Below are 14195 nucleotides of genomic sequence, written 5' to 3' on the forward strand. Positions count from 1 at the left end.
AGATTTCAGAGTGTATTGGCAAATTCACAACAGTAATGTGAATACATTCATTCATGTAAACTTTTAAAGCCAGGACTAGGGACATGAATCTTAAGAATTTTCTTCGTATTTATAATGTTAACAGTTAATAGACTAATCCTCAGAAATAGGCTGTCTGCATATAAAAGCATTTATTGAAAAAGAAAATGTTGTCACTTTTCATTTGGGAACATCAAGACAACTGAATCTGTTCATTAAAACTCACTAGGATTTCTCACTTTCTCAGCCAAGCTTAATTACTTACACACGCAAAGACACAAACAGGAATACACCACCACCACCCCGTCCCCCCAAATTACTTTCAAGGCCTGCTGATCTGGTCCATTCATCCAGTCTGGTTTTCCTCTGATCCTCAGGAGCAGCAGAAAGGTAGGTAATAAATGCAGCTGCTAACTGAGCTCTTTTAGGCAATGTAGCCAGTTCATCTGTTATCTCCGACACCTTAAAACCAAAGCAGACAGAATGCACAGGTGTAATCCTAACAAGAGCTATGTTACTATTTCTCATTAGTAACTAAAACATTAGAATTACATTTGTCTGCCATTGAGAATACAGTTGAGGCAGTCCCTCTACTTAGCTACTAAAGGTCAATTAATTTGATGAACATTTTACCATGCCACTTATAAGCAAGTGGGTAAAGAATACTATATTATGAAAAATAAGACATTTGTGACCCTCGTCACAGTCAGCTAGTGAGCACCACAATATATATACAGGTGCTAAAGATTAAATGTTATCTATTACACTTAAAAATGTGATTCACTGCAGACTTACATGATGAAATACATTTATCATGCATCTTCAAATAATTTATCTTCACTACATCACCTCTGCTTTGAAATGTTCCAGTATTCAGCATACAAAATAAAATGTATCAAATAATATATGACTTCTAAAATTGGTTTGAAAGACTGTCACTTTTGTCACTTTTTTACCTTAATCAAACTGACATTAACAAAAAAAAAGGCTGATATATAAACAAAAAAGTAACTTTTTATGACTTCCTCCTTACTTTAAAGGGAGATAAATATTGCTTTTTTACCATCCTCAACATGGGATGAGCTCCTGACTAATGTAACTGCCAGTTTGTTCTGCAGCATAGCATTCATAGTCTGAATTTTCTGAAGACAGGGGTAATGTACCAGAGTGAAAAACTGTGAGGAATCACTTTTAGAAGCACTTAAACTCTGGTCTTCAAATATACCCAGTGCTTAACTACAGCAGATGGAATAGCTGTAAAGCTACTTTCAGAGGAAAATCTTCCAGTTCTTTCCATTATGCTGTTCCACCCACAAGAAGGATTTATCTAACCCTCAATGGCAGAGACATGTCTCTCAGCAGGGAAATTTTTTCCATTTTAAGATTGCCAGAAAGCTTGGCATCACTTTCTGGAGATGACAGCTGTTTTCAAATTTCAGGCTGAAGAAGGGTCTGCCTGTCCAAAGGCTCAACAGCTTCACCCAAAGATACTGTTTTAGCAAATAAGATATGCTCACATTCCCTACTTTAGCAGCAGCAAACTTTCAAACACATAAGATTTCAAAAGCAACCCAACACTTTGGGTAGGCTTACATGTAGATTTCCAGTATTAGTGTCATAAAGGATACATTATAAGACTATGATTGCTCAGTGCTTTCCTAAAACCTGTCCCTTCTGATTGTATCTCAACTTGGAGGAGCCAACCTCTCACGTTATTATCAGGATTGAAAAACATCAAAGAATGTTGTACATTCTATATTAAGCATGGGGTATTTTATATATTCTCTAGTTATGTGATATAGGTAAGGTAAGTTGTACAGTGAAGTAAAAGAACCTTTCACATGAAGAAAAACTTTTGGTTTTCTCATGAGAAATCAAATACCTGTACACTTAGGAAACATACAGAATGGCAGTAACTCACGTTCTACAAACAGGACCAAAATTGTATTTTCAAATTATCAGCTATATGAAACACTCATGAAAATTTTCACTAACCTGAGTGCTCCATCTTTTGTGCTCCCTGTCGAGCTGACTTATCAGTACCTCTGCAGCTTCCAGTGTTTTCTGAGCTTTACTTAGTTCTGCTTCAAGTTTTGCCGCTTCTGTTGTTCTGCTCTGGAACCTGTAAAACAACTACTGTTTGAAATTGCTATCAGGAACTACCAAACTAAAGGACAGCTCTTTTCAAGACAGTGTAATTGACTGAATTTGTAATTAATTCCTCCCTTAATGTTCATGAAAAACACAACCACAATTCTTTTTCATACTTTATGTTTCTAATTACGTTATTCCAAATTCAGTTCCAAATTTTAGATAGATCAACAGATGAGATTTAAAAATACATTTGCAAAACACATTACAATGTCTGAAAATCATTCTTTCTACTTAAACAGCCTGACTTAATTTTCCTGACTGTGTCAAGTGGAGGTTTGTGCTGTTAGTCAGGATAATGGCAAGCTTAATGCCATCCTACTATACATTTGTAACCTTTTGGTTAAGTTTCATCTGTGACAACATTAAAGAGGTATATTGCTAATTCAGAAGGATGACTCCAGGTCAATGCATGTTCCTCTGTTTTGTAAACTACTACAAAGTAAGAATGTGCCTCAAACAACAGGCAAGTTTTAGGTATGATTTTGTAATTAATATCTCATTTTCTTACTTAGTATTTAACAAATGTATTTAATAATCCACCTTTTTAAGTAATCTATTTAACTGTAATATATAATATATAGTTAATCCAAGATCTCACCAAGACATCAGCTGAATGAGAAGAATTCTCCAAATACTTTCTTTTTGCAAACAACAATAAATTACTTTTATCAACATGCACATATGTCAGGCTGCAAAATATCTCCTCTCCTAACTACATGACAAAACACCAAATTAGAAGACTTGGATTAAACTGAATTTGGAGAAAGCATAAAGGCTCCCTACAGCAATTTTTATGCCACTGTGAGTCATGTACTCCATGAGATGCTAAGAAAAAAGCAGAAAGTAAACTAGCTGTCAGAAAAGCATGCCATCCTTAAAGAAATATAACAGCCTTTATTCAAGGAATTTATGCAGAAATGTTTCCAAAGTCCAAAAGAGGCATTAAAGCCCTCATAGATTTAAAAGGTGGGACATACTGTTTATCTTTGACATCTACAACTTTTACACTGAAGGCTTCCAATGCAGTCAGTAGTGAGACTTTTAAAGTACATTTAAGGAGCATTTCATCTGATCAGTGAGTTGAATGACATTCTAACACTACTTATCTCCACTGAATGTACAGATAGACTAATTACTGCTACTTATGATGTAAATATCTTGCAGAGCAGGGAATTACATCTGGCTGATAAATTTAATTATCCATACTGCAAAATCATCAGCGTTCTTATACATATCTTGAAGTAAACAAACCAAACTTACTTATCTTTGAGCTCTGACACTTTTTGACCAACAGAGTTCAAAAGATCTTCTAGCTTGTGTTTTCTGTCTTCAGTTTTCTTGAGATTACTACAAAAATGTAACATTTATTTTAAGATGATGGATCCAAAGGCATGAAAAAGAGAAAACCTAACAGGAATGTCATTTACACAGAGACAGTTCAGAGACAGCTCTTTCTTGTGATTTATACTAATAAAAATCTGTTTTCAAATGTAAAAGCTTTGATTACTTCTCATCACATAGCTTTAAAAATGGACTGAAAACATTAATTTCATATTTATTCTTAAAGGTCAGAACAAATGCTTCCAATAAAGAATTCTAAGACCTGGCAAAATAATCAGTACAGATTCCTAAGATTCATGAGACTATGTCAAATCACTTTGAATCGAAGGAGAAAGTGATCATGTTTGGTCCATGACACAAAAAGAGGAGAAAGTTCTTCACTGAGAGAATTCTTAGCCACTGGAATGTGCTGCCAAGGGAGGTGGTGGAGTCACCATCCCTAGAGGTGTTCAAGAGGGGACTGGACATGGCACTTGGTGGCATGGTTTGGTCATGAGGTCTGTGGTGACAGGTTGGACTTGACCTTTGAGGTCTCTTCCAACCTTGGTGATTCTGTGATTCTGTGAACTACATGTATCATGAAACAGCATGAGTTTCAATGGCAGAACATATTTTAAGCATGTCTGTGAAACAGACATGTGAAATTGCAGCTGAAATAAATAACTTGCTGTTGCGTAGAACATAACTAGGCATAGCTTCTCTGTCTCAGCATTAACATTTTATTACCTATGGATGAGGTATGTTTTCTTGTACCATTTTGGGTTTTATAAGATTCAGGTCCTCCTTGGTGGCTTTGGAATGCCCACTGCCACTGAAACTCAGAATGTTATTTTGTAACAATGTCTAACTCACGCTTCCAAGCCAGTCTTTTCTTTTTCCAAAGGCTGAATTCGTTCTAGGACATGGGAATACTGGACATTGGCATTCACCCAAGCGGCTAATGGAGCAGCTGCAGCACTGGCTCGTTTAGCATTCTGGAAAAAAAATCAGGAACAGTTACCAGTCCTTGAAGTATCATACAGCAGATGAGATAAATAACAGGATAAATAATTGCAACAGATGTATGAGTTATCAATTTAAAGACATCAATTAGCCAACTCCTCTACGGAACTAACCTTTAAAGTTTACACTAAGAGATTATATTGCAGGTCATCAATCTGTGAGAAAAATAATTAGTATCTTGACAACTCTGAAGTTTCACTGAAGTTAGTAAGTATTGAATTAATGAATAATTAGCAATGTGTTCCTTTTCTGGAAACTACAGCTTTCCCATTAAATTTAAGGAATTAGTATTTAGGAATTCTCTTTTATAGCTACTGCCAAATCAATTCTCAAAGATCACCTATGCCTTTAATAGTCATTAATCTTTTTTTCTTTTAATTAAGTGTACAGTTTAAGCACTTCCTGCTACAAGGAGAAGTTCTCATTTATACCAGCAACAAAAATCTCTGAGGACTTGATTTTATAATAACGTCTCATCCCACTGCTCCTTGGTCACCAACAAAATTCTCGTTTAGAAGTAGTATCCAACTGAGTAATCTCCGCTCTGCTTTTATCTCTTTATACTGACAAATTCTGGAAGCAGTTTAAAATTCATTCTAAAAATGATGTTGGCAAGGCAGACAAGCATTTTTTTTTGCTTTTTTCATTTTGCATAATGAAATCAGGAATTACCTTTGGATCAAAAGATGCTCTGTTTTTAGAAAGAAGTTCTTCAACGCTCTCTCGTATTTCTTTTGGAATATTACGAGCATCAAAGGTTGCTATGTCCTCCCTCACACCTCTTTTGGCCAAGAAGCTGAGAAAAGAATTAAATAACTAAGTGAAGAAAAAATGAATAATGTTGAGTTGCTGGAAAACAAAGCTGGTGAGGGGTTTGGAGCACAAGCTTTGTGAGGAGAGGCTGAGGGAGCTGGGGTTGCTTAGCGTGGAGAGGAGGAGGCTCAGACGAGACCTTATTGCTGTCTACAACCACCTGAAGGGAGGTTGTAGCCAGATGGGGGTTGGTTTCTTCTCCCAAGCAGCCAGCACCAGAACAAGTAGGTCACAGTCTCAAGCTGCACCAGGGGAGGTTTAGGCTGGATGTTAGGAAGAAGTTCTTCACAGAAAGAGTGATTGGCCATTGGAATGGGCTGCCCAGGGAGGTGGTGGAGTCACCATCACTAGAGGTGTTCAGAAGGAGACTTGATAGAGTGCTTGGTTGCATGGTTTAGTTGATTAGATGGTGTTGGGTGATAAGTTGGATGACCTCGAAGGCCTTTTCCAACCTGGTTAATTCTATTCTATTCTATTCTATTCTATTCTATTCAAATGTTAAAGAGGCTGTTTCCCTATGACACTAAAGAATTCTGTGCACACTTTAATTCTGAACAGAAAGTATTTCAAATGGTAAATTACTGTTGAAAGCTTAAAGAAAATCCTCACCTCTTCATGCTCACCCATGATGTATCAAAAATCCCCATCAGCCGTAAAACTCCTTCCAGGATGTCTCTGATTATGTCAGGAGGCATTCTTAGTGACCGGATTTCCGACAAAGACTCTGGCTTTATATTTCCAACTGCTAATTTAGCCTCATTAACCAGTGGCTTAAAACACATTAATAAAAGAGATGAGTATGCAAGAATCTGAGCATGTGTCATTTGAGTTTTGAACCATTCCTTATTCTTTTTACAGCTGCAAGGTCTCTTGAACAAGCAGTCTTGTATACTGCCACCAGGATTTTTAATGTTCACAATTTAGTAACAACTGGAAATTAAGTCTCATTAAACTATTTCCACTCAGCTGATAGCTCCAAGCCCTATGACATTACCAGCTTGAACAGGGTGGAGTAACGCAGTTGGTCTGTATAAGATCGAAGTAATTGAAAAACATTCCATAAAATCTGCAGAACAAAACTGTAGACCCTGGCAGCACAGCAAAAGCAACTGGAGGTTAAGATTTGGCCTGAAAATTCTCTCAGTATTTAAGACCTAACAGAACACAAATGCCAAAGTGACAATCTAGATCTGGCAAATAAAGTGCTGTTTTCTAGTGCATAAAATTTGTCATATCAAAATAATTCAGAGAAAACATTTGAATTGCAGGGATATATTTTGCAGAACCATTTTTCCATGGCAGGACTCGAGTAAGTCCAATAAAGTTAGACTGCAAAAGATTACTTTTACCTGAACTTCTTTTAGTTCATTTTCAATTTTCCTTTTTCTTTCTTCTATTTCTGTAGCCTCTTCTGCTATCCGGTGTTTTATTTTTTCCATTTCTGTTTTTTGCTCACTAGCACTCTGTGAAAAAAAAAAAGAATACATCATCTTTGTCTCTTAGGTCTCTTATTTCTTTTAGTCTTGATTATAAGATATTTAACAGTACCAATTACAATAAATCTGAGGCTATTCAACACTAGACAGGTTGACAAATTAACTAAATTATATGAAATGAGTCTCTGTGTTTCCTTCCTGTTGTTTAACACTGATGAGATCTGGACCTCTATTTTTGAAGCTTATTATGATTCTTTTCTTCTTCTTGCCTTGGATTTTCCATTCCTCATCAAGATACTCCTCTAAAAGGATAAGAGTGGCAGCCTCTGTAACACTCCTACTACCCTGGAAAGTAACACCATGCTGACATTGTCTTTGTAGCTGCTTACATTTCTATCTCTTCCATGACAGTTTTAAAAACTCTCCTTTTCCATAAGGTTCATAAAAGCTGCAGGTGTGTTGGAACCACAGCCTATTAGCCTAAAAATACTAATGCATTATTTACTTGTAAATTTGCACCCATTTGTCTCTAAGGATATCTTTCTTATGTCTTACACATAGATAGCAAACTCTTGGGGTTAGCAGCTTTTTTTTCCCCCTAGATTTGTACTGTATCGACCACAGAGTACCTACCATACTAGCTATTAGCTATCTCCATGACTCCTAAGCACTTCAGTGCAACAACAAATACATAGCAACAATAAATACATAGCAACAATAAATACATAGCATATAGAACCCCAATAAAAAGGACCTTATATATGTTGAACTTAGAAAAAACCAAAAGGCACAACAAAAAACCCCCAGTATCAGTTACAAAAAAAATAATGGAGGATAAATGCATAAAATTCATAGGAGACTAATACTCTAGGCTCAGCTCATCCAGAAGATACAGGAGAACAAAGCCCAGAATTTATCTTCTTCCAATATATAACACATTATTATAACCACCAATTGTCAAACTGAGTTGAACTTGCAACAGATGTACATAATCAGAGAAAACCTTCAGATTAATAATAATCTTTCAGAGCACTTAACCCAATCTATAGACCAATATGCCATTAAAGATTACATTCAAATCCATAAAATATTAGCTATATAAAACATTTCATGCAAATGTACATGCACAGAATGATAGCTTTGAGTAAGAAAACCTTAAAATTCAATTGTAGGTCAAAAGCCTTGTCTGAAAGAAGATTAAAAGAGTCTGGCAGTATTTGAGTCCTCTCTCTTACAAAAACTAGACCATTTGAAGCCACATTAAAATGTTAAAGGGCACCTATGCTCTATGCTAATCTAAACAATCAGAATTCTACTGCATTTTTTCTGATGTCAGTGGGCCCACCATGTTCCATTGCTTTGGGCCTCTTGTTTGATTTTGTTCTATACTACGACACGTGCTACCCGAACAACCTGCAACTCTAGTGGACCAAGGCAGACACAGATTTAAAACAGAAACCAAGGAAAACAGCATAAGAAATTCTTCAAGGCCCACAGTGAACACTCCAAGCCAATTATCATTATTCAGATTCATGTACAGTAGGAAGACAGAACCTAAAAGTGCTAAAAGTTGCCAACAGAAGTAGACATAAAAATAGGGTGTGCCTTTAAAGCACTGTGAACCAATTGGTTTGAAAGAACAAGCATTTAATTATCTGCATGCACATCTTTGTCACTGAGCTGCTTCATTTGAGATTGTTTGCTTCGACCTAACTGACTAAATCAGTGACAAAACACTACTGAAGAATTGTGTCCTCAAACCCCAGGAGGTCTACCCCTGAACTGAAGAATAAAAATTCAAGGAGTGATGAACACAGGGTTCTTATTCAATCTTCTTTGAGGTTAACTTCAGAGGACTAAACCTCATTAAATACATCCTTTCTAATAGTCCACAAATGTAAGTTCTGGTATTAATTATTTAAAACAGCGCTACTTGTCAGTATTTTTCTTTGAAGTTCCTAACTGTACAAAGCATTATAAAATGGATCAGTTTGGATGTATGAAGTTCCAGGAAAAATCTCAGATTGAACCACAGCAGTAAATACTACTCAGATGTTAAACTTGTACCGATTTCTTCCTACTCAACCAGTTCAAATATGTTTTACATGTTATAATCCTCTGTCCTGTTGCAAGCTTATGCAAGCCTCAGGGCTCATGAACTCCCTTAGGCAAGTTCTTGCAAAAGCATCAAGGTTTGTAGCTGTTGAGAGGAATACAAAGCACAGGCAGTTATGGAGATGAAAAAATGACTTTTATGTGATTGTATACACCACCTGCATAGATACTGTAATTTCTTGAAGGGCAGCATCAGCCTCATCCTGCTTCAATTTGAGTAGAGTGCTTTGTTCTGCAGCTTTTCTGTTCAGTTCATCTACCAGGGCTTTAGCTTCATTCAGCTTTGAAACACCTGCCTATAAAAGTTTATAAGAAGCAGTTATTAAGCAATTAGTTTTAAATGTATTTACATGAAGGTTGGCTGCAAACAGTATGCCCAAACTACGAGTGATGCAGACCAATATTCTTAATTTTTTCATTTATATTTGCATTTTTCTCACTACTCTTTATATTTTTTAAAATATTATTTAACCCAAAATGAGATTTGACAGTTCTAGATGTGCTGCTGTAAGATCTACTACTGCATCAAAGAGCTGAAAACAAAACTCACAAAATAACAAACTTCTAATGGAATGGCAAGTAGCACACAACCCCTACTTGCATCAATCCAATGGCATTTCAGTTAACTGATGTTAACTCCACATAATAACACCTCTAAAAGAATTACCTCTACATGAATTAAACAATTACCTCCACAAGAATTAAACAGATTTAAATAGATTATATTATTCCATTTCTACATATTTGTAAATTCTGTAAAGAACATTAATGGACATAAAACTAAGCTCAATTGTGTTGAAGATTAACTGTTTTCTTTATTAACATTTTATAAGTTATTTACTCTATGGCACTCAGATACTGGAATTATTTCAAGATATATTTGGGGGGAAAAAAATAACTGGAAGATGTTTTGAGTTAGGATACACATCTATAATTTCCATGTAAAGGACTACTTTTATTTAATCAGAGAATTTAACAAATGAGTGTCACAAACAAACCACAGCAACCTTCTCAATAAATAAATACATTTCAATCATTTCAAATGCAAATCTGCTTAAATTGCTTACTAAAGTGATGGCAAAATATTGGTAGGCAAAGTCAAAATGGTTTAGAGTACAAGGTAAGCAAGTAATCTGGTTTTGACAGAGGCTATAAGAAGAAATACAGCTTTGCAAGTGTTGATTCCAGAATGGCAGCAAAGGTCACTGGGTAAAGGAAGGGTGAAGAGTAGAGAAAAAAGATACATGTCCTAAAGGATCACACAGATCATTCTAGAAATATACTGAAGGAAGAGAAGGAAATATGACTGGAAAGATAACAAATTCAAAAATAAACATGTTATGCATGCAGAAGAAGAGTAAAGCAAAATCTGTGAGGTGAACCGCATTTGGGCTAAAACTCTGTAAAAGTTTGATGTGTGGAAAAGCTACACAAGAGCACTAGGAGGGTAAAGACAACAGCTTATTGAACTAGAAGGGAATAAGGATCATACAAAACAGGAAGTTGCTGTAGAGATATAGAGAATAGATTAAAATAAGGTGCTGCATGGGGACAATTTATACAAGCAGATGCAGGACTTCAATTGCTGGAAAGATGATGGCTGTTGGCAACACAATTCCAATACTTAGAGGCAAACAAAATTTAAAGAGCTTTCAAGTACTTTTTTGCTTCCAAATAAACATATCCAGTCTGATACATTCTCAAAGGAAAATATTAACAAAACCAAGAAAACACTCTTCACTCTTTGAGGCACTTGAACAAAGATGTGCATTAAGATTCATACTATTCCTTGCCTGAAATCAGGAGAGTGTTTTGAAAAGTCTCATGTTAAAATGTTTTCAATACATACCTGCAAATGATTCTGCCTTTTTATTAGCTCTGTTCTTTTACTGTCATTGATGGTACTGTATACACGAAGGAATGTCATGTATCTGCTAGGGGTTGCTCCATACATTTTACAAGATTCATGGATTGCCAGAAATGACTTCAGAAAATCAGAATCCCCTGTAACATAATTTGTTATACAGGATAATAATACCCTCATTCTTATCCCACATAAGTCTATGAAGTTGAGTATATAGAGTGATCAAAGTCTCCTTCTCGAGATGTAACCCAGATGTAACCCTATGCAAGCTGAGCTAGGTATACCTGTGTTAGCAGGAAGGTTGAACTAGATGATTTACATAGGTCCCTTCTAACCCCTGCCATTCTGTCATTCTCTCACTGCTTCTGACAGAAGAGACTGTTTTTGTTTAGCTAGGATGTATATTCCATACTGATGTTTCCTTCCACAAAATCCTCACCATAGGAATAATACTAAAGTCTATGAACACACTGACAAAATAACATACTCAAAGTATCCATGCTATTATCTATGCCAAACCTGGGACCAAATAAGTGTTTAATAACAAGTAATAATAACTAAATATTACCTGAATGTTTTTTCTTACATTCCTTATGTGTTTTTCCATTCTTTTCTTGTTCATCTGAATCACACAGAAGCATCTCAGGTATCTAAAAAAAATTAACATGATTTTTTTGGTACGAAAATTAAGAGCAATGAAAATGTGAGTTAAACATTTTTTTTTTAAAGCAACTTCAGTCTAGTTTCTCATTTTAAAAGACTGACTATGAGAGCTTTATGCAGAATAAGATATTTACAGAACATTTATAGCATTAAAAAAAGATTGATTCTGCCTTTCCTTGTCACTGATAATTTTCTGTTCTCTGAAGCGAGGAACTTTTGCTGGCTGTTAGAGCAAGTAATGTTCAGAGGAATCTTACAATAACACAAATGTCAAAGGCATAAAAAGATATACAGCTCAATAGGAAATCAGACAATCTTAAGTACATCTGTTGTGGATACAGTATCAGCATTAAACAATTAGTTAGCTCCAAGTTTTCAAAGCCTTTTTCACAGCTTACTTTGTTACAGGTACAATGGTAAAAATAAACAAAGTATACTCAAAGGTTCTGGTATAGGACTAAATGATAAGACTCCCCTCCTACTCAAAGTGAAAATACCCTGATAAACACTTTTTTTTTACTGTGAACAGAGCTGGTCCAAACACTTTTTTCCAAAACACACTTTCAGTACAACCTGCCATTGAAGCTGAAGCACAACAGCAGGCAGAGGAGTCTTGGTATTCCAGGCTAAAATGGACACTGCCACACCTGCTCCCATAGCTCTCCCAGGAAAATGACCAACCCCATAGTCAAGGTATGAAACCCATCATGATGAGTCTATGGGAGAGCTCAGATCACTTCACAGACTAGACTGAGGTGGTCAATGCATAGGAGTCTCAGGACACATTATGGGATGCGGTGAAGAGCATTTCAGATTGCACAAGATTTACTATGGGTTGGTGAAGCATCTGCAGGAGTTGGCTCCCAGAGGATCTATCTAGAAGGTTATCTAGAAGGCCCAGGCTAACTGCCTGAGAGATAATGGAATCAATTAAGAGCTAGGTGCATGTGTCTGTGTGTGTTTGTGCATTTATGTGCCTGTGCAGGGCACAATGGCAAGACCCTAGATCCAGGGCCAGATACCAGATGGTCTGGATGCCTAAGCCAAATTACTGGAAGGATCCACTGCGTGTGTGTGTGTGCGTGTGTGTGTGTGTGTGTTGCTGAACTGTGAGGCGCTGTGTATCAGCAGCTCTTTCTCAAACTTACACTGTGAACATCCTGAAATAAGCAGATTTTGATACTAAAATGAACATGATTCCACTCCATTCCACCAAGCAAAACACTTAACAAAGATTCAATAATAACATAAGGTTTATAGTGCAGTCTTAAGATATATAGCAGCTGATACACACATAACAAACCTATTTTTCAACTAGCTGTCAAGCATCCCAGTGACAGCAAGTATCAGTAGAGCTGGCTCTAACATTTTGCTTGCAGTCTGTTTGTACTGTGTTCTTAAATGCTGTCTGTGTTTGATGAGACTCATAATAGTCATCATTTTGTTCAAGCCAGCCCACAGAGAGAACACATCCACCAGGCAGTCACCTGATCATATTTTGAAGATACTCATTTAAACAAGTCAAAATTTTGAACTTATGCAACTTACCTTTTTCATACTGTTTTCTGACCAAGTTTCCATCCACAAAACCTGGCATTTCTTGTACAGTGCTGGATTACTTTCACAATTTATTGTGAAATTTAAATTAGTAGGATCCATGATCAAGACAACATGTAGATTTTGTTGGATTCCTAAGAAAATGCAACATATTAAATATTTAGTGGATAATAATCTGACTACATAATTTACTGTCCTGCAAATACTTATCACAAGGTAATTCCTGAAAAAAAGGATAGTACTACACCACATCACACTAGGGCAGGAATGTTTATAAACATGTATCATGGATTCTTATTATGTACATTGCAGTGTTTTTTTCAATTTACAAGAGTTGATAGCATTTAAATAGATACAACTACCTCTCATCTCAGTCAATACAGAACTATAAAACTATAGTTCAATAGAACTACTTAGAAGTAGTTCCAAGGCCTCTGACTCTAGCTGCCAATATCTGTATTTTCAATCACATTCTTCTGTTTATTGGTACACTATTTAATCTTCTTGTGGCCCAAGGAAGAAAGACAAATAATTAAGAACTCTGTTTTTAAACATGCTTATGATTATTCAGAATCCAAAGTAATTTGTGGGTACAATGGACAAAAATAGAATAGAGTAGAGTAGAGTAGAGTAGAGTAGAGTAGAGTAGAGTAGAGTAGAGTAGAGTAGAGTAGAGTAGAATAGAATAGACCAAGCTGGAAGAAACCTTTGAGATCATCAAATCCAACCCATCATCCAACACCATCTAATCAACTAAACCATGCAACCAAACGCCCCATCCAGTCTCCTCCTAAACACTTCCAGTGATGGTGACTCCACCACCTCCCCGGGCAGCACATTCCAATGGCCAATCACTCTCTCCATGAAGAATTTCTACCTAACATCCAGCCTAAACCTCCCCTGGCATAGCTTGAGACTGGGTCCTCTTGTTCTGGTGATGGTTGCCTGGGAGAAAAGACCAGCTCCCACCTGTCCACAACCTCCCTTCAGGTAGTTGTACAGAGCAATAAGGTCTCCCCACCTTGGTGGGGCCAGTTAACTCAGTTGGTAGAGCATGAGACTCTTAATGCTAGATACATAAGCTAAACAAACCAGAAAATGATAGCAACAAAAACTTTCTTCCTTCTAATTTCTTTTTACAGCAGATTCTGTAATGGTTTTGTAGAACATCAGAATAGAATAGAATAGAATAGAATAGAATAGAATAGAATAGAATAGACCAGGTTGGAAGA

General features: G+C 36.3%; 1 protein-coding gene across 1 annotated transcript in view; it reads right to left on the bottom strand.

The window, feature by feature from the left end:
• DYNC2H1 (dynein cytoplasmic 2 heavy chain 1) overlaps nt 1-14195 on the bottom strand; it is a 180336-nt gene that overhangs the window by 98555 nt on the left and 67586 nt on the right. The window contains exons 52-62 of the mRNA XM_009896774.2: nt 12955-13097; nt 11312-11393; nt 10729-10883; nt 9038-9175; nt 6678-6791; nt 5938-6098; nt 5188-5311; nt 4366-4487; nt 3433-3519; nt 2014-2140; nt 339-480 (exon numbers count right to left, since the gene is read on the bottom strand). Coding sequence (XP_009895076.2) covers nt 339-480; nt 2014-2140; nt 3433-3519; nt 4366-4487; nt 5188-5311; nt 5938-6098; nt 6678-6791; nt 9038-9175; nt 10729-10883; nt 11312-11393; nt 12955-13097 — 1395 coding nt within the window. The remainder of the gene's footprint in view (nt 1-338; nt 481-2013; nt 2141-3432; nt 3520-4365; nt 4488-5187; nt 5312-5937; nt 6099-6677; nt 6792-9037; nt 9176-10728; nt 10884-11311; nt 11394-12954; nt 13098-14195) is intronic.

The sequence above is a fragment of the Dryobates pubescens genome, chromosome 10 (assembly GCF_014839835.1).
Source record: "Dryobates pubescens isolate bDryPub1 chromosome 10, bDryPub1.pri, whole genome shotgun sequence".
NCBI lineage: Eukaryota > Metazoa > Chordata > Aves > Piciformes > Picidae > Dryobates > Dryobates pubescens.